Genomic DNA, 20521 nt, shown 5'->3' on the forward strand with positions numbered 1-20521 from the left:
CCGCTTCCTCACGTTTCTTGGCTCGGGAGCGCAGAAGATTTATAAAGCCAGGGCCGGGAATTCCCCGCTTCTCAGCCCCGAGAGAAAAAAGGATCGTCTAGCGAGCCTTAATCTTGAACACCTCCGGCGTCGCGGCTGTTTGAATTTAAACGTTCTTACTTAACTGGAGTCTTCTCTCTCCGTCTCGATCTCTTTCCATCCTTTTCTCTCCTCCTACTTCTATCCTACAGAAGCGGCCGAGCGGAAAGAGGAACATGTGAGTTAAAACAGTCGTGAAACAAAAGGGACGATTTCGCTGGGACGAGGTAGACGAGGCGGGGAAAAAAAGAGCTCCTGAAGGAAATAGCAAGGAGAAAATGTAGAACGGAGTGCTTGGGGGACGTTGAGAAATAGAAGCGCGCCGAGAGCTGGACAAGTTATTGCAAACTCTACGGGGTGTTTCAGAATCGCAATTTGTCCCTTAGTTGCATCGATATTATTGCGATATCGTTGTATTATTTCCGTTTATGAAGTTTCATTTAAATTGAACTGGCGACGATGTGGTTAAACTTACTTAGATGTTTCTGCGGTAAAAGTAACACAGCGCTCGAGTAACGAACGCTCTCGCGAAGCTCGGAAATTAAATTTTGAAGAGATGCAGATAAATAGTATCTTCTACAAAAGAATCTGCAGATAGTCGCAAGTGGAAAAACCGTTTCTTATTCCCGAGCAGAGCGTCTCTCTTGTAACACGTATTTCTTCGGTTATTCAATTCCGCAAGCGCAAGCCATGCGTGTGTGTTAAATACGACGCTTTCAGCTTTTTTCGTGCTTCTCGTCGCGATCGTTACCACGTCGGACTTCGCGTCGCGTGCGATTTCTTCGGTGCTTCTGACGGCGCTATATTTCGCCGGCCAAGTTTCGGGGAAAAATCGCGACGAAGAACTTGGCTCCAAGTAGTTTCTCGCATGGCAAAGTCGCGGCGGTTGTGTCGATTATACAGCTTCTTCTTCTTACAGAATTTATTCCAGACAAAGATCGCTCGTGGTGCTATTCGAACGTAAACAGTTCGTAAACAGGTCTTTCTTTTCGTGAAATATTGTTTTTGCCAAGGCGATAATTGAACATCACTAACATTTATAGTTATTTATATATTTTTAATTATTGTTAGACAGATCTCATTGCAAAAATAATTATGTTACCATTAATAACTACATTATCATCAAAAATTATATTAATGATGATTTTATTGCTAGCTGAGAATACTCTGTAATATATTATATTATGAAAATATATTTTTAGCAACTATTTATTGTTCTAATACCGACTTGGATCCTGGATTAATTTTATTGCAGAGAGAAAAATTGTTGCTGTCATCTTAGTAGTTGTATATGCTAGTCTCACAACAATTGCATAGATATCTTCTTATTCCTCTAAATATATTCCCTGAAACAGATTTCGCTAGTTTATTGTTTTAATTAGCACAAAACACACATCAGAATTAGCAAATTATACTAATTTTTTGAATGCGGTTGAAACGCGCGTCGATTTATTTTTGAAGTTCTGAACGAGGGGAACGTAGGGGCGTAGCTGCGCAGAAGGGGAGGCAGGATGCATCGTGTCCCAGGGTGCACTTCCTGCAGCGCGAATTCACTTCCGTCCTATCTCGCCAGTGCAGTCGTAAAACGAATTTATCGTTCGTTATTAGCAAATGTAGTGCGCAAAAGGGGGTTTGCCCGAAAGGACTGATAAAAAAATAATGTCACGAGGAGGGAAGAGAGAGACGGGATAGGCTCGCTTGGACGACGGGACGCGAAAGGGCGAAGTGTGGACGAAACTGATATCGCGTCCGTCGATTCCTCGTCGCTTCCGCCCCGTTGCACCTTGAAAAACTCGTCGAAGGAGCGGCACGCCGAGTTCGGAAATCAATTATAGACAAGACGAAGACAAGTAGAGAGAGAGAGAGAGAGAGAGAGAGAGAGAGAGAGAGAGAGAGAGAGCAGAAGGAAGAAGCTGAGGAAAACGACGACAGAAGGCGACTACCGAGGGTCGACCCCGTGATGAAATCGCTCAAGGAATTCAGAAGCGCCGATGCATATAATCGACCGTCCCTGCCGTCTAATAAGACGCACACTTCAATTTCACCATCGGGGAAATATCGCTTCCGCGTGATGCGAGACGTTTATTTTGAAGGTGACGCGAGAACCCGACATCGAAAAATCCTGCCGGAAGTCAGCGTAGCGCGCCTACGACGAGATGCAATGAGATTTTTGATACTCTGAATACTCGGACAATATCATATTGATTCTAATCGTCAATCGTACGAATGAAAAAAAAATATATTTTGGATCCAGATATTTTTCTCGATCAAAAATACAACGAAGTAATTGTGAATGATTCCTGTGTCAAATTCCGAAGTCTTTAGTGTCTTAAAAAAAAAAATCATAAAAGAATTACGCGTGATGAGAATTGAGTACATTTATAAATTAAATATTTGGCAATGAAATTCGAATATTTTTGCTGTACGGGAAACTCAACTTTTTGATTCGAGCGTCGCGGCGAAAAAACGACGTGTCGACGTCGCGACGCGCCGCTGGACGCCAAATCAAGTCGCGCCTCGCTGTCGCATACGTCACGTCGTGAAATAACCCAACGGTCAGAAGATTGGCTTGCTCCCTCCCGGGGAGAAAAAAAATGGGGGTACCTCGACGGGAGAGGTACTTCATTTCTCCTCTTGCCATTCGCGTTCGGTGTTTTATCATGGCGCCGGGACGCCGTGTGACATTGAGTTCTCGGGGGATCGTTCCGAGGGTTTGGCGAAGAGAATCAGTCGGGCAAGAAATTAAATATTATTCGAAGGAGGGTGAGAAGCTGAGTTCGAAAGCTCTCAGTGCGTCAATCGCAAAATTTTGGTCCCTCAGGTCTGGCAATACCGTCTTTGGATCAACTATCTTCTCTTTCTCTTGAAATTCCGTCCTAGAAGAAGAAAATTGTATTGCAGAGTGGCTTTAAATTAAGATTATAAAGTCTTATTTTAACTTCTCTGATGGATTAGTTGTTAACTCTTTTGAATCTGATATTTATTGTAATTTTTAATATATGTGAGTGAAGAGGAATATATTAAATAATATTATTAATCCTCCTCTTATTATTACATATTTTGTATTATTTAATAAAACTATTTAACGATCAGGTCTTCTAAGTAAACATGTAAGAAAAGTCCTGTTTTTTTCTATTTTTTTTACTATCCGTTTAATTATTGTTTATATTGCATATATGTACATAAATTGTACGTTCTGATTTTATACCAATACGTTAATTTACATAAAAAACATTTAATTATGATTCTGCATTTGTCGTTTCGTAATATTTAATTGCAACAGATACAGCAATTACATTTACACAACATAAGCAGCATACAATAGCACGGCATAAATATTAATTTTTATTTGCAATTATTTATGAACAAAAATCTAAATGATTGGTTAAATTATTGTTGCGTGATTTACTTATTTACATATTGCACAATCTTAATTGCAATCTATTTGCAATTTAATTGCATGCAATCTCAGAAAAAGCACATGCATATGACGAAAATAACAATCTTAAAATTTAGCATACTATTAGATTATTTTGCTACTTTTTGCAATACTTATTTATTGAAATTATACAGCTTAAAAGAATATTTTTACAAAGATAATAAATAAACATTCTTTTTTTAAATTGGTTTGACTATTTGCAATAAACAATTAAAAAATCAATTCATTATATTTGAATCATTTTTCTCGTGAAGCAATTTCCCATAAATAAAAAATTATAGTAATTAATAATTACTATAACTTTTAAAAGGTAAAACATGAAATGTTAAAATTGACATGTATATTCGTTTGAAACCTATTTTACTTCAATAAATTTTATTAACTTATCATTATTTTTTACTTTTTAATTAATAAATAATTTTAAATTTTCCCAAACAAGATTTATCAATTTTATATTCCAATATTAATAATAGAGTTTTCTATTTATGTTTACAATATGGCCGTATAAATAAAATACTTGTGTATCATAAAATGTACATTTCTAATATGCATCTTACTCTTCAATTTAGTTAAAAAAAAAGTGGCTGGCTCTAATAGATCTTTTAATAGCAGCAAAAATCGAAATGGTTATAAAATAACCAATAAAATTTAATTCTAAAAATGCTTTAGAAATATTTGAGCATGTATTATCATGATATTATTTTAAAAAATGTCTTTGTAGAAGCTGATATGAGTATTTTTCTTCATGAACTCGGTTTGTTACAACAATGGTATCGAAATGCAGTTCATCATATGCTGGAACTTGTGGCTTATAGATGATTTATAGATAATAAATATAGATATAATTATAGATAATAAATAAATAACTAAGATAATAAATAAATAAAGTACCCAGATAAATGAACACACTACTAGCATTTAATTATATAAAAATAATAATTATATTCAATGTGGAAGTTAACAATTTAAACATTTAATCAACTAACTGCTTGCCTAAAATAAAATTTTTTAAATAAAAAATTTTAAATTTTTAAATATTGAATGTTTACTATGATAAAATTAATACACTAAATTTAAAAACATGTGTCATTTCTAACATCTTCTAATACCCTTGTCTTTTCAAAATTATGTATATATGATATATATTAATATATAATTATAATAATAGTGATTTTAAATTAATTAAAATTTAGAGCAATGAGATCATGGTTATATCATGATTGGATCTTCGCATTAACACCAAAAGACAATAAAGGATAACATTAAAGGATAATACATGAATTTTCTCAGAAAGTATGTGAAAATTTCGTGTTATGTAGTTTTTTTAACTTATATATATTGTAATATCTTTTATTACATAAAATTATAAGAAAATATATAATGTTTTTATAACTATTTTAAGAAATATAATAATACAATTTGTAAATATTGAGTAACATATTGTTGCGCCAGCATAAACAAAATATTGGAAGAACTGATATTTTTTTAGATTATTACTGAAAGAAAACTTTATCATAAATAAATCAATGAATGATATTTGAAAGATTGTGATAACGATGCAAAAAAGGATTATTCAGAAACCATTACAAGTATGTTGCATAATTAAAAGTTACTAAAGTACTTTTAAGTTGATTTATGTTGTAAATTTATTTGACAATACTCAGAATTATCAATTCAAGTAATCATATTTAAAAATTAAATAATATATTTAGTGAATTAAATTAGTCCAATATTGATATAATTTAACTTTGAATTAGTGTTGTTTAATAAGCGGGATGAAATTGCAATTGTAACAATAAAAAAGCTATTAATAATAAACTTTTTCTATGATATTGATCGTTTTATTGTTAAATCTAAATAAGAAGCGGCTGTGTTGGATTTTTTAATAGCAGCATCTCGAGAAGGTTACTTAACCGATTCAGATATTAAAGAGGAAATCGACACTTTTATAGCTGCCGTATGTATTTGTAAACTTTTTTCATTTAAATATGTATTTAATGGTGGTTACAGGGTTATGAAATTACAGCAACTGACTATGTGCTTTGTTTTATTACTATTGGCTGAGCACAAAGATGTTCAGGTATTTTTCGCTTAATAGGTATCGTTATTGAAATGAAAACTTATCAATTTTATTAACTTATCGAATTAGTTATTAAGTGCATTTTACATCACCTAATGTTTCTAATATTAATACGGTTTCCACATTTATGTGTACAATATGGGCGTACGTGTAATATATTTATATAGAGTAAAATCATGCATGCAAAGTAACACGTGTACAATAATACTTATGAGCTTACTTATATATTATACTTATTTATTTTATGCGCAAAACTGTGAGATTATACGCAATATAATATTGTAGTCGGTGTTGGTGAGCATTTTGTAGATAGCAGTAGCATTTTCTTGTACATATCACAGATTCTAATAATAATTAATTCATCAAAAGGCATAAACTTTGATTAACTATATTAATTTATTTAAGTATCTTTTTCAAAAGTCGCTTTTTGAACTTACTAGACACTACGTTCGCTGTAAGTGCGCTACTTTATTTCTTACATTATATTTTGCAATTAAAATTTAGATGAATTCTATTAATTTGTATTGCAAAATATACACATCTACTTTATATTATGAACAATTATCATATATACAAAGAAAATTGCTTACATTATCTTTAATATTTAAATCATTATATAATATTTTATTACGCAAAGGAAATATAATAAAATATTATCATACTTGTAATCTTTTTGTCCATGATAACATATACAATATGTATGACAAATATACAAATTGTAAAAATAAACTATTAGCAACAAATAGCTATTCACAAAATAAGTGAAGATACTACAAAACGTGCGCTATGCGCATGTTATTTATTTTATTAAATAGAAAAAGCAAAAATTATACAAGTAGAATATAATACTGTTATAGTGTATTAATCTTTTAATAAATACAATATACATAATTATCAAAACAATTTTCTCAGCCATTCATGAAATAAGCGCAGCGGAAGGATCAGTTCAAATTAAAAAAAAGAGACAACAATAAACTTTCAGAAATGTAAGTGTTGACTTAACATGCCTTTTTATAAGTGGATATGTATTTATTAAATACGTACATTTACTTTCGTCAGAATACGAAATGCGACATCACTCATTCGATCGTCACGGCGTGGCTCCTTTTTCGATCAAGATGAAGATAAGTGAATTTAAAAATATTTTTTACATTAATATTTAAATAAAAGTATTCTTTTATGTAATGGATTGTTTTATAATAATCAGTAATAGCATGTTGTACACCTGTTTAATTATAAAATTTTTCACTGATTATAGACTTGAGATTTCTATTTATACTGACATACATTGATTTACATAAACCAATTAATTGTAAGGATCATTAGCATGATGTTATATAATAATGCATGCTTATGATCATGAGCAGATAATCATGCCATTGAGTCTGAAAACCTTGATATGTTATCCTGGCACAGTAATTTCCTTATTAAAAGTATTTACGTAATATTATGTAATGTGTATAAATTTTAGTATATTTCAAAAGTTATATAAATCTGAATTTCTAAACGTTGTTAAAACATTTAAAAAAATAATTTTTATGGTGTAAATATACATTGTTAAACAAGAAAAAGGCATTTTAAAAATTTTGTTAAATTTATGGATATGTTATATAATTATTACAAATTATAACAAATAGGAAGAATACATTTTTTATACTTTCTATAAATTTCCTTAAAAGTTATAAGTTATGAAGCATAATTAGCATAATTTTATTTAAATGCATGTTTCAATAAATTAAATTTATTCAGAATATCAACACTATAACGATTAATAGAGGTTGCCAATCAATAACGATGCGTGCATTATTTCTTTTGCATTATATTTTTCAATTAAATATAAAATTTAGATAAATTCTATAAATTTGTATCGCAAACTATATACATGTCTTCGTATCATGAACAATTGTTATATGATGTGAAGAAAATTACTTACATTTTCGTTATTTTCAATATTTAATCTGTTATATAATACTACTCAAAGAAAATACAATATAAAATATTTTCACACTAATAATTCATGAATAAGTTTTTTATTCATGATTACATATATAATATATGTATATGTATGACAAATATACAAATTGGCTACAAATGATCTATCCGCAATGATTATTCACGAAGTAAGCGGGAACACTACAATCACGCGCTATGCGTGCATTATTTATTTTTTAAAAGGAACAGAAATTATAGGAGCAGAATGTAATACTGTTATATTGTTATAAGAAGCGTGGCACATAGAAAAACTTAAATAGAAAAACATAAAGAAAGCGATCAATCACAGATTATTTCTCGACTGTAAGAAGAGTAATCAATTGTGATCGGTCAATTTTCTTAAATCTTATTGCTTACATTCTTTATGTGCCATAAAGCTTAATCTCTTAATAAACAACACACATAATTGTGAAAACAATATAATACACATAACAATACATATAATTGTCTCTCACGAAGTAAACGTAACGAGACAATCAATCGGAATCGTGGAAAAGAAGCAAGAATAAACAGAAATACAAGTATTAATTTAGCGCTTTTTTTAGAAATAAATTTATATTTATTAAATATGAATATTTATTTTTGTTAGAACTAAATGTGACATAAATTCATCATTGTATCGCTACATTTTTGATCGAGATGACAAGCGTTTTTAAATATCTTTTATTTAAATAATAATTATTTCTTTTTATATACACGGAAAGAATACTTTTGCTGGCAAATCTAAAAATTTGACCAGATACAGATCTGAAAACGATTTTGTTGGGCCTTCAAAATTATTATATACGATGTTCAAATTGATTGTTAGAAAATCAAATATTTTTGCAATATTATCATCATATTTAAGTGTTCTACAAAATAATTTTGATGGACCAACAAAATTATTTTCAGATCTGTAGTCAAATTTTTAGATTTGCCAGTAAAAGTGTTCTTTCCGTGTATGAATTGCGTTTGATACATCGAAGCATTTGTAATAATTATAAATATTAATAGCATATCGTGCATGTTTTATATAATATTTTTATATGTTTTCATCAGTTATAAGTGATAGAGATCCTTGATAACCTTGAGTGCTGTAACCTTGAGTGCTGATAACCTTGATATAAAAATAAATTAATTGTAAAATATCATTAACATAATCTTGTATTAGAATTTAAATACTATTCTGAGAAAATGAAGGCAATTATAAAAAAATCGTCTCGCTTAGATATATTTCATTTTCTTTATTCAACTCATACGAATAATTTTGCAGATCGACGAAGTGAATAGGCAGTTGATTATGGTATGATGATTATTCACCATAAAAACAGCAATATTCCTCACTTTTTTATCCAATTCACACGAGTAATTCTGCAGACAGACAAGATAAATCAGCAGTTAGTCATGATCGTTAAGTCTACAAACTTCGATTTTTGTTATTCTGGTACAGTGAAGCATTTAGTTATTAAAAGTATTTATATATATAATATATTATATATATAATGTTTAGTTTTAACAATTATATAAATCGATATTTATAAACATTTTAAAAAATAATATTTTTACGTAGTAAATAAACAGTTTTAAATAAAAGAAAAGACAATTTAAAAATTTTGTTAAATTTACATGATTTGTTATATAATTAATACATTGTAAATTACAACAATTAGAAAAAATGCATTTATTATATTTTCTAAATTTCTTTAAAAGTTATGAAGTATAATTAAGCATATTTTAATGCATGTTCTATTTATTACATTTTTCAGAATATTACACAATATTTGTCAAAGAAGACTTTCACACGTATAATTTATTAACCAACAAAGAAGAAATTGAAAACAATAAAGTTAAATATATTAATTACTTGATCAGGAGCCCGTGATTACTACAATGATTATTATTTTGTTACTACTTATTTTTACTTTATTGATATATAATTTTTACATATATTATGGACGAGATGGGAGATTGATCAATCGTATACCTGGACCGTCAAGTTATTCAATTGTTAAGAAGTTTTTACAAAGTTCACAACGTAAGTAAAATTTTAAATACGTTTAAATCTGTTTAAATTAAAAAACTTTTAAGAAAAAAATTTAATATCTGTTTAGTACTTTTTTAATAATTATAATAATTTGTCAATAGACTTTTTTAATACGGAATGTGTTTTTAATCTATATTTGATAGTTTTATTCAGATATATGTATTCAATTTTACACGCACAAACACATACCTGCGCGTGCGCGCATGCACGCAAAAACGTGATACGCAAATTCAAATCAGCAACTTTTTCATGATTTACCGGATAATGCTAAAGTTTTGGCAATAATTAAACCAAAATTCATAAGTAATTTAACGTTGTGTAATTCTACGAAAAAAAGTCGTACGAACTTTTTTTTAATTTGCAAGACAATGTCCATATTTTGATTGTTACATGATATATGCGAAAAGAATTTACACAATTCCGTAGAAAGCGTTAAATTATGTAATTCCTTTGAAAACGTAATACGTTCTTACTTTTGAAAAGATCGAAAAATGTTTCAATGACGAATGCTCCTTAAAGTACAACTTAAAGTACAAGTTTTACCCTTGAGAATTCGAAAAGAAAAAACTTTCAAATAATTTTTCGATGTGTTACGTTTATTTAAATTTATATATCAAATTTTGATATAAATTTATATCTGCGATAATTTTGTTGACCAATGTATTTTTGATGCAAATTTTACATAAAAAATTTTTAACGTTATATAAAAATGCAAGTTCATATTTTTGTTATTGTAATAAATTTAATATTCATATTAAAAATATACTAATAAACCAGTTATAAATTTTTCGGCAATATATTCTTATATTTACAGCATATATACTTTTTCAGAAAATATTTGGAAGTTGCATGTCATCATCTTTGACCAATATTATCCTATTTTTAAAATATGGTTTTTCTTTAGACCCGTTGTATGTATCCGTCATCCTGATGACATAGAGGTAATATAAACATTCAAATTTGTCGATAGTTTCATTATTGACAAACTGATAATTGAAAAATTTCTCATTCACTTACATTTAATAAAAATTATTATTTATACAAGAAATAAACTTATTAAGGACTGAATTAATGAAATGTCAATGATAATTTGAATAACAATTGATTATTACAATCGTTCATTTCACGATTGAATTAAATAAAACTTAAAATAAAAATTAAATTATATAAAACTTCTTTAATTTAGATAATATTAAAGAAACATATCGAAAAGAGTTTTATCTACAACGTGTTACATCCTTGGTTTAGTACAAGCCTTCTCACTAGTGGAGGTAACTTAATTATATCATTGTAATACATATGATACATATATATATATTTTGTTATTATATACATTTCTTGTTATCGAATTATATTACATAATGAAGATATGATCAAAATCAAGTTATTACAATATCAAGTTATTAAATCAAATAAAATATGAACATTTTTATTATAAAAAAATTTGTATATAAAATATATTCGTTATAAGTAGAAAAAGATATAGTCAAATATAAATTACAATTTTGTCATAGTATGTAAGAATAATTAAACTCCTGTATATGTTTTTATTCTTTATATATAATGAAATTTTAATTTATTTTTGTTAAATTTTACTTGTCATATTGTTTTTGTTTTAGGCGCCAAATGGCAATCGCGACGGAAGATAATTAATCCCACATTCCATTTTGTTATATTACAGCAGTTTGTTGAGAATGTCTTCAATAAGCAGAGCAAAGATATGGTAAACTCTTTGAAAAATATGGGAGACCCGATTGTAAAGGATTTAATGTTGTTTGTCAGTGAATATACGCTAAATACAATTTGCGGTATTGTATTTTGATTACAATCATATAATGCTTTCATCTTATTATTAGACGAACAATGTGAATTTTATATGCAAAATATAATTATAACAAATTAAAGAGTAATATTTAATTCTAAAAACAAAAGCTTTTAGAAATATTTGAGCATATTATCGTGATGCTATTTTAAAAAATGCTTTTGTAGATGCTGGCACAAGTACGTCTTTGAGAAAATATTTTGATTCGTTACAGCAACAGTATCGACATGCAGTTGATAAGATGTTCAAATTCGTGATATATAGGTAATTTATGTTTTATATATATATATATATATATATATATATATATATATATATATTATATACATTAATACATAAATGTAATAACAGAAATTTTAAATTAATTTAATTAAAATTTAGAGGGTTCAGACCATGGTTATATCACGATTGGATCTTCGCATTAACATCAAAAAGTAGACAACAAAGAAGATTTCTAAAGATAATAAATGGATTCTCTCAGAAAGTATGTAAAAATTTGGTAGTTTTTTAATTTATATATATTTTTAATTTATATATATTGTAATTTCTTTTATTATATAAAACTATAAGAAAACGATTAAGATTTTATAACTATTATAAGAAATATAATAATACAATTCATAAATTGAGGAACATATTATTAACGCGCGCATAAACAAAATCATAAAAGAGTTGATATTTTTTCAGATTATTGCAGAAAGAAAACTTTATCATGAACAAATCAATGGACAGTACATGAAAACTTGTGATAAAGTTGCATTGGCAGAAGAAAATAATTCAGAAACCATTACAAGTATGTTATAAATATAAATGTTACTAATGTACTTTAGCTTGATTTACGTTATAATTTTATTTCACAATACTCAGAATTATCAATTCAAGTAATCTTACTTAAAAATTAAATAATATATTTGTTAAATTAGTTCAATGTTGATATAACTTTACTTTAAATTAATGTTGTTTAATGAGCAGGGTAAAATTGCAATTGTAACAATAAAAACACTATTAATAATACATTTTTTCTATAACATTGATTGTCTTGCTGTTAAATCTAGTTAAAAAGAAGCAACTAGCTGTGTTGGATTTTTTAATAGCAGCATCACGAGAAAATTATTTAACCGATTCAGATATTCAAGGGGAAATTAACACTTTCATAGCTGCCGTATGTATTTTGAAATTTTTTTGTATTTTTGATCAAAATACTGTAGGAAGTTCGGAAAAATTAACGAAGCGACTGAGATTCGAACTAAGGATTCTTTGTTTATGAATCATGACACTCAGTCTATCTACGATCACAACAGCTTCGATGTCATATCGATCTCCGAATCTTACCAACTTTAAATAGCTTAAATGCTTTACGGCTTTTTATGTTCCTACAATATGTATTACGATTACAGGGTTATGATACTACAGCGATGACTATTTGCTTTACTTTATTACTACTGGCTGAGCACAAAGATATTCAGGTAATTTTTGCTTAATGGGTATCGTGATTGGAACGGAAACTTATAAGTTTTCTTAATTTATCGAATTTAGTTATTAAATCGTGAATTTTGGATGTAAATTTGGATGTAATTTCTGTTATTACATTTATGTATTAATTTCTGTTATTACATTTATGTATATAATATATATATATATATATATATATATATATATATATATATAATTTTGAAAAAACAAGGATATTAGATGTTAGATACGTTTTTAAATTTAGTATATTAATTTCATCATTATATCATAGTAAACGTTTAACATTTTAAAATTTTATTTTAAGATTTTATTTTAAGCAAGTGATTCAATGATTAAATGTTTAAAACGTTGCAAACTTCCACGTAGAGTATAATTATTATTTTTTTATTTTTTACAATTAAACGCTATTAATGTGTTCACTTATCTGGATACTTTGTAGCTATTTATTATATATATATATATATATATATATATATATATATATATATATATGTAAAACATAAATTACCTATATATCACGAATTCGAACATCTTATCAACTGCATGTCGATACTGTTGCTGTAACGAATCAAAATGTTTTCTCAAAGAAATACTTGTGCCAGCATCTACAAAAGCATTTTTTAAAATAGCATCACGATAATATATGCTCAAATATTTCTAAAAGCTTTTGTTTTTAGAATTAAATATTACTCTTTAATTTGTTATAATTATATTTTGCATATAAAATTCACATTGTTTGTCTAATAATAAGATGAAAGCATTATATGATTATAATCAAAATGCAATACCGCAAATTGTAGCGTATATTCACTGACAAACAACATTAAATTCTTTACAATTGGATCTTCCATATTTTTCAAAGAGTTTGCCACATTTTTGCTCTGCTTATTGAAGACATTGTCAACAAACTGTTGTAATATAACAAAATGGAATGTAACAGGCATTTTTATATAAATATGTGCGCGCGTATGTACGCACGTTTGTATTAAGTTTGTATACGTTTGTATATGTACAGTGTATGTTCAATGCATGTATTTTTTCAAATTGCTTTTGTATTTTAAGCAAAGTTTATAGACATATTTATAGCATATAATTATATATTTCAAGAAAAAATTACATTTTTGAAACAAGATTTAATACTAACGTAAAATTAACAATGTCTTTACAATATATAAATTCATTTTAATAATATAGGACCGTGTTAGAGAAGAAGTCAATACTGTATTGCGTGAAAGTGAAGAGAAATTTACTATGCAATCGCTACTAAAGTTGTCGTATTTAGAAAGGTGTATAAAAGAAGCGTTGCGTTTGTATCCTATTGCCTATTTCATATCACGAGTTACTTCCGAAGATGTAAAATTACGTATGTATCTTATTTTTCTTGTTATATTTTGAAATCTAAATCTAAATGTACATCTTCATTTATATTAATTAAAAAAATACATTTTTAAAGTTAAAATACTTTCTAATAAATTTTAAAAATTATTACAATTATTTTCTCTTTTATAGAAATATAATTCTTTTATTAAAATTATACATATTTATTTTGTATTGTGTTAGATGGATATTTATTTTTCTTCATTTTACGTAATGTAATGTCTTAAGTACTTGCAAATTGAAAGTTATTTTATAACATTTTTTAGAATCATATTTAGTACCAGTTGGAACGACAGTGATTATTAGTATTCATGGAGTTCAGAGAGATCCAAATTATTGGCCAAATCCAGAGATATTTGATCCAGACAGATTTTTACCCGAGAATATTCGAAATCAGCATCCATGTGCATATTTGCCATTTAGTGGTGGCCCACGTAACTGCATTGGTAAATTATTTTTCAATAATCTTCTCAATATTTTTTTATAAATTATATTATTACGGAAACTGTCATCATGATAACATTTATATCAAATTGTAGGCCAACGATTTGCTCTATTGGAAATGAAATCTATGATAGCTTCTGTTATATATAATTTCCATTTGGAACCAATAGAGAATTTAAAGGACATTCAGCTTAATGGTGACATGTTGATGCGTCCCGCTAATCCATTGCGTTTAAAATTTATTCCAATCACTAAAACACATATAGATATTTAAAAGAAATATGATTCTTAGAATCTATAGATAAACATATTACAAAGTTAAAAAAATATAATTATGTATATTATGGATTTATATGGTGTATTATAGGTTTATAAATTTATGAATTATGTATACTTGTATACTTATATGTATGTTTATATTATATCTAAATATATAGGTGGCAGTATAAATCAAGTTTAAATTTCTAAAAAAAAATTGAAAAAGAAAATTTATTCTTCACTGTTTAAATTTTTTTTAACCATTATGTCTTCTTATAAAAATAAAAATAATCAATGTTTATTAATTATTTTTCATCTTCAAGCAGATCTGCTTGAATTAGTTAATTCGAAAATATGTAACGAACATTATTGTTTGTTTAATATTTCTAATAATTATAATAATCTTGTCAATATACGTTTTGATTCAATATGTTTCTATGCATTTGAATAAAACTATTAATTTTATTTGCTATTTGCTAACTATTAATATAAATACAAGGTAAAATATTATTTAATGTGAGTAATTTAAAAATCATGCTTATTTCTGATTTATATTGTATAATAAATATATACTTTTACTACTGGGATTGATTGATATGTTCTATTCTGTAATTTAGTTAAAAAGAACGTCTGTCTATGATAGTCTTATTGATAGCAGCATTTCAAGAAGGTTATTTAAGTGATTCAGATATTAAAGAGGAAATCGACATCTTTATAGTTGCAGTATGTATTTTTAACTTTTTTTTTAATTTTTTATCTAGATATAATGATGTATATAATAATGATTGTAGGATCATGAATCTACAGCCATAACTATATGTTATGATTTATCGCTATTGGCTAAGCATAAAGATGTTTAGGTAATTTTCGTTTAATAAATATCGTAAAGGAAAACTTATTAATTTCATTAATTTATTGAGTTAGTTATTTGGTTGCAATGAGCATTATGATTATAACCATATCGATAATTTTTTTCTTTGTAATTTCTACGCGGAAATTTTATTTTTGTTTATATCTTTAGATCTATCGGACAAATCGTAAGATTCCCTTTTTCTAATGATGTCTTAATTATCCTACGGTTATCCTACGGTTAATATTTCTCTTACAATATCTTGATAATCGCTCTTGAGCATTATATCTCTCATAAATACGCTCGTGCACGATTTCAGGTGCAAGAGGACTATCGTTCATTCCTCTCACACGACACGTACAAGTCATTAGGCGCGAGAGGTTAAGCGGATTTTTCACTTATATGTCTTGGGGGGGTGGGCGACAAAATCCCGCGAGCGGCCCGGCCGCCGTTCAAAGCGAGTCAACGAGGGAGCTTAAGTCGGCGACAGACACGATTCTAATTAAACCGCCGCCTCTCCCCGCCCCTACCCGCGCCACTCACGTCGTTACGGTTATTGTTGTAATTATCGTCGGCGCGTGCACGACGTACTTGCCTTCGTCGCCGACGCCGCCGTCGTTGCCGCTGTTGTTATTGTTGTAGTTATTGTTTGTCTCGAAACTTCCCAGCCGCCCACCGGCGGCAGCGGTCCCGGTTTGCCACCCAACCTTCTCCTCTTCCACCCCCCCCCTCCCTCCCGCACAACTCCGTAGCCCGCATTCATCCCTCTGCGTTCGCCGCGTCTGCCGCGAGTTTCGGCTGCACTCGCAACTTCGCGCGGATGCTACGTGTTTCGCTAACTAGGTTTACCGTGCTCGCTCAAGGGAAGGTTAACACCACCTTCTGTTCCTGCACGGGACGACGACAGTTTTCTCGTCTATTCGCTCGCGGCTTCTAGATACGATTCTTAACTCTTTAGCCCTTTCGTCTGAGGTTTCCGATCCTCTGCAACCAGATTGAGTTATGCCATTAATTTCGCATGCAATTTCTTATTCGAGGAATTTCAGTTATTTTAACTCAACTTTGATCATTACCTCCAATTTGCACCAATGTAGATTAACTTTGGTCTCGATTCAATTTACCCTTTACCTTCTTTTAATTCATATAAAGGTAGAAAGTGAGTTTAATCAAGATCAAAGTTAATCTACAATTAAATAAATAAGTTAATTTCAATTTCGTGGAAATGGGATAAGACTAATCAATGTTAGATATTTACTTTTGCCTCATTTCGTTGAGCAGGAGAAAAGATGTATTATTCATATACCTTGTGATTTCAATTCTATAATTTTAAATCGATATATAACTCACCATAATGAGCTCGCGTGAATTAAATAAAGAAGCAAAGTCACGGTCCAGAGCCGTCAATGTTGAGTTTATACTCGTGGTGTGTCTAACGTAATCGCGACTCTGAGCAAATCGAGTTGACGAGTTTGTCAAGCGGTCTCTTTGTTCTACGAAAGGCGACCGCGCTATATGCGCGCTGTAGCCGACCTCCTTTTCTCTTGCCGAAGTTACGCGATGAGTTTAGCACTTTGACGTAGCACGTAGGAAACATCCTTGTGCATGTCGAATTCGCTCGATTGTACGCAAGGTGTGTCAGAAGTCGCGCTCTTTCGCTAAACCCCATGTACAGGGGATCGAGCAAAGCACAGATGGTTTCTGTTATGTTGTCGAGGACGTCGATAGTTTTTTTTTTCATACTCGATTGCATATCGAGAGATAGAAGTCTCAAAAATGCAGAAACAGACAGCAAAGGACCTATGTAATTTTATTACTTCAAAATCAGAGATCCGGAGAATCTGCAGGAATATTTTGAAGCAAGAGTATTTGTTTGAAATCTCGGCGAGAAGCGCATAAAAGAACAGAAGGGAGGAAAAGAGATATCAGCAGTTCTGCGATTTTGAGCTGTCTACAGCATATTCGCACGGCATATGCAAAGCTCGTGAAAATCGGAGAGATATTGCGAGGGTTTCCTTGTGAGTGTCGTAAGCGTCGACAGAAGCGACTCGTCGACGACGACGACGACGACGACGACGACGACGACGACGACCACGACGAAGGGAACGACTCGGCGATGTCGACCTCTACCTCTACCTCTACCTCTTCTTCACGTACTCCGCAAAATTACACGGTAACTTTACCAGCGCATTTTGACGTTACACGAGGCGGGGCTCGGCATGATCTCCCTCGCTCGTTCGCGCTACGGGCATACTTTACCGCCGCAGTTTTTTCCCACCGGCGAAAACTTTTCCGACGTACTCGTCGGGAAGCATCTCTAAGCGAAGGAAATCACATAGTGTGCGATGTTGGGAAATTATACTGAAACGCCGTCAGTCGCGTGAAGAGAGGCATCGCCAGGGAAAAGTTCGACGTCCCCCTCGGAAAAGCGAAACGAATTGCCACGTTATTACATATAACGATAGCGTATTGATTCCCTTTTTTTGTCGGGAGGAAGTTACTAGAGCAAAAGTTTTAACGGTATTCTTTCATTGGCCAACCCTTCAATTGGCTGCGGAGGAAAAGAGGTATTAAGAACGCATTACGAAATTTAAGAATATTGCATCTATTTATCGGGATGCCAATCATTTGAAAATTTTTTTCAGCATTAATAGAAAGTGAAAGTGAATTTTACTAAAGAATTTTACTAAATGTTATCTGATATTACAATAATATTAATGTGGTAACATAAAAAATGTTATAGTTTTTTTAAAATAATACTATATACAATAAAATATTTTATTTTTAAGTGCGTATGTGTATCCGTCTATGTATTTTCAAAAATATTAAAATTTAAAGATGTTACACGAATGCAATTAATGCGAATGCAACTAATTCGAAGAAAGGACAACTTTCTTTTAATTCGCCCAACGACGACGAAACCGCCGTCGTCAATTTTAACGAACTTTCTTTTTTCCGGCCTTGGGCGCCCACAGGGATCGTCGAAAAAAAAAAAAAAAGAGCTGAAAATTAATCGCGGAGCCGCTTTTAGAGCGGGATTTAAATCGAGGATGGGCAAGGAGCAAATCGTCGCGTCCCGTATTTCTCGTCGAAAAGTTTATCACCCCGAAGTGCATTAACTCAGTTCTCGTAAGCCCGATTACGCGCGAAGGCGCGTGTACATCGGTTTCATCGGTGATGAGCGCCCGCGGGGAGGAAAGGGGGAAGGGGGAAAGGGGAGCGACCCCGTTGGATTTTCGTCCGGATCGTCTCCCTTTTTCCTCTCCTTTTCCGATCGTTTCCCGCTTTCCACGACCAGCTGCGGTTCCGACTACCGCACCGGCGACGGCCGCGAAAGTTTTCGCCGCTGTTTCCACACCTCGTCGGTCGCCGTACCGGACGGTGCGGTGGAATTCGTTGCGAAAGTTGCACGGTGCAAATACCAATTCGCACTATTAATAATGCGCTCGCTGCGGAAGTTACAAGCGCAGGTGATCTGTATCTGTATATGTTGCTCGTGTCTATTATCCTAGGTGTCGCGGATCACCGTCAAGCGTTCGTTGAACCGCGTTGTTAAAAGAGGAAACTGAATTTGTTGAAAATTCCATTATACGGATTTTTAATAGATTCGCTCTGATTTCTAACGGATTCTAAAGGATTGAAAAACGGGGAATTTTTGAACGCTAATAATATGCGTTGTATATGATGTACGAAAGAGAAGAAAATATTGGATAAAAAAATATTTTTCGGTCATAGCGATCTTAATACCTAATAACTACTATGTGAATCCATATATTAGTTATGTTCATTTTGAACATAACTAATCAAATGTTAATATTGTTAGTAATTTCGTGTGAAGTTTTAATGGTAAAGTTATATAGTATATATATATATATATAAAATGTAAATATTTTATATAAAAGTATACAATGTCAAACGGATAAATGGAGCGCGCGAAGCGGGCGCTTTGTTCTAGTTTTCTAGTGTTAAAACACTAATATAAATATTAAATAACATTTAAATCTTCTTTTTGCAATTGTAAAAAGAGAATAGCATGTCAGTGTTCAGAGTGATTTTGAGAACTCCGAAGTATATATTCCGAAGTTAATATCGCACGAGGGACGGAAAGATCGTAATAAGACGCAAGTCTGTGCCAGCTGCCCGGAGCGTCGTTGGCGAATTCATAATATCACCCCCTCCGGTATAATGACATTCCTGCGGCACGTGGCGACCCGGGGCACCCATGCCCACCTAGAACACACGTATAACCTGCCGCGAGATCTCGCCGGGTAGTCACGTGGCCGGGATCTCATCAAACTTTCATCCTTCGCGCGAGAAGACACAGCTCGCCCGCGGTGCGCCCTTTTCTCCTTCTTCCCCTCCTTATCCTACTTTATCCCCCCTCCCCGTTGCATCTCGCATTAATGCATCGCCACAGGATATCGCTGGCATATTGCTGTTACTCGTGCCGTTACATTCGGTTCACCGCCTGACTCCCGCTTGCGTTTATCTCCCTTCGCAGCGGCGTCCACGCCCAGGGGCACTTACAACCTGTATCGAAAAACAATTAGATACGTAACACGCAATTCGTTTTCTACGCGTAGGATATAAATAGGATTATAAATATTTTTTTCTTCTAAACAAATCAAAGAATCGAATAAAAGAGAAAAAGAATAAAAGTTACATTTACACTCAAGCTTACATCCCTG

The 20521-nt window shown here is 31.0% G+C and overlaps 1 protein-coding gene across 2 annotated transcripts; it reads left to right on the top strand.

Moving 5' to 3' along the window:
- Window positions 1–8877: 8877 nt before the first annotated feature.
- Window positions 8878–15178, top strand: LOC105428055 (cytochrome P450 4C1-like). Of its 2 annotated transcripts, none has more exons than XM_011640114.2 (13): window positions 8878–9012; window positions 9335–9603; window positions 10444–10553; window positions 10799–10883; window positions 11232–11420; window positions 11602–11698; window positions 11816–11918; window positions 12122–12227; window positions 12490–12596; window positions 12832–12900; window positions 14102–14270; window positions 14551–14730; window positions 14824–15178. In XM_011640114.2, exons 2-13 carry the CDS (start codon window positions 9459–9461, stop codon window positions 15000–15002), a joined length of 1539 nt encoding a protein of 512 aa, XP_011638416.2. In that variant the 5' UTR covers window positions 8878–9012; window positions 9335–9458; the 3' UTR covers window positions 15003–15178. The 2 variants fall into 2 exon arrangements, with proteins under 2 accessions (XP_011638416.2, XP_088926944.1); XM_089070818.1 differs by having other exon boundaries at window positions 8956–9039.
- The last annotated feature ends 5343 nt before the right edge of the window (window positions 15179–20521 follow it).

The sequence above is a fragment of the Pogonomyrmex barbatus genome, unplaced genomic scaffold, assembly GCF_055798465.1.
Source record: "Pogonomyrmex barbatus isolate J1 unplaced genomic scaffold, ASM5579846v1 scaffold11, whole genome shotgun sequence".
In the NCBI taxonomy this organism is placed as follows: domain Eukaryota; kingdom Metazoa; phylum Arthropoda; class Insecta; order Hymenoptera; family Formicidae; genus Pogonomyrmex; species Pogonomyrmex barbatus.